The sequence below is a fragment of the Belonocnema kinseyi genome, chromosome 7 (genome assembly GCF_010883055.1).
Source record: "Belonocnema kinseyi isolate 2016_QV_RU_SX_M_011 chromosome 7, B_treatae_v1, whole genome shotgun sequence".
NCBI lineage: Eukaryota > Metazoa > Arthropoda > Insecta > Hymenoptera > Cynipidae > Belonocnema > Belonocnema kinseyi.
The window spans coordinates 131,427,602-131,428,661 of NC_046663.1; the positions used below are offsets into that span (position 1 = coordinate 131,427,602).

A 1,060-nucleotide genomic window follows, 5' to 3' on the forward strand; every position below is an offset into this window, starting at 1 on the left:
GTCCTTCCGTTTTGGGTAAAGGCTGCAAAGAATAAAAATTAATCAAGGTCATGTCATTAAAGGATGTATTTACCTGAGATCATTAGGCCTAGGTCTTCTCATACCCCCTGGGGGCTGTCTTGGTAATGATGCAGAGCACCTGCAATCACAATGCATAACGCAGAGGGCAACACTTGTCGCCAAGGTTACGACGAAAGGTGCAGCGAAGAAATGCATAATCGTTGCGACTTGTGCTTCATGATTATAGTCTGCCATCACTATACTTGAGTTCACTCGACTATAGTGGCAAGGAAATTTCGCCCCCTCGTATCCCAGTTCCCGAATGAAGTTTTCGCAGTCCACTGTTGGCGGGTATCCACAACCTTTGATATTCACCATGAGAACAGCTTCGATGCCATCCGTACTTGCTGCGTAAATTAATTTTATCAAACGCGCTGTTTAATTTGATTATTTTGCTTAATACATCTGAAGATTCCGGAAGAGGAGCGACAACGTAGTTATCTATTCGTTCTGAATCTCCGAACGATTAGCGATAACGCTATCGGTCATTCGCCCAGAATAGCCAAACGAACACATTAAACTTAATTAATCATAAATTTCCTTTTAAAGGAAGGCTAAGCTCAAATATCATCGACACTGCCTACGAGAAAATAAGAATACTACTTGGAGAAAAAACACGCATAAAATACAATTATTAAAATCTTAGAGCAGCAATATTTGTTGTGCATAAATTCTCAAATTGATCCTTTAAATAATTTCTAATTTTTTGTTCAAAAACGAAAATGTTCTTTGCCTTGATGTTGAGTGAATTTTCACAAAACTTCAACACTACAGAACACATTCTCATCACGATACTCGAAATGCCCGCTGAATCTTTTTTCTGTTGGTTTATGTGATTAAGATTTGACTACGGTCGACAGGTTTCTCTAATTGTTCACGAGGCCTGAATTAAAACAAATGAATCGGGAAAAACGTAAAAATGTAAGTTTTTGCAAACAAAATGTATTTGATTAAATTTTCTTTTACGAGACATTATTCCAGAAAATTAAAAAGATTCTAA

At 37.4% G+C, this 1,060-nt stretch overlaps 1 protein-coding gene across 1 annotated transcript in view; it reads right to left on the reverse strand.

Annotated features, from left to right (window-relative positions):
- The window catches only part of LOC117175797, a 624,882-nt gene that overhangs the window by 271,755 nt on the left and 352,067 nt on the right, over nt 1-1,060 (reverse strand). The window contains exon 2 of the mRNA XM_033365544.1: nt 74-407. Coding sequence (XP_033221435.1) covers nt 74-407 — 334 coding nt within the window. The remainder of the gene's footprint in view (nt 1-73; nt 408-1,060) is intronic.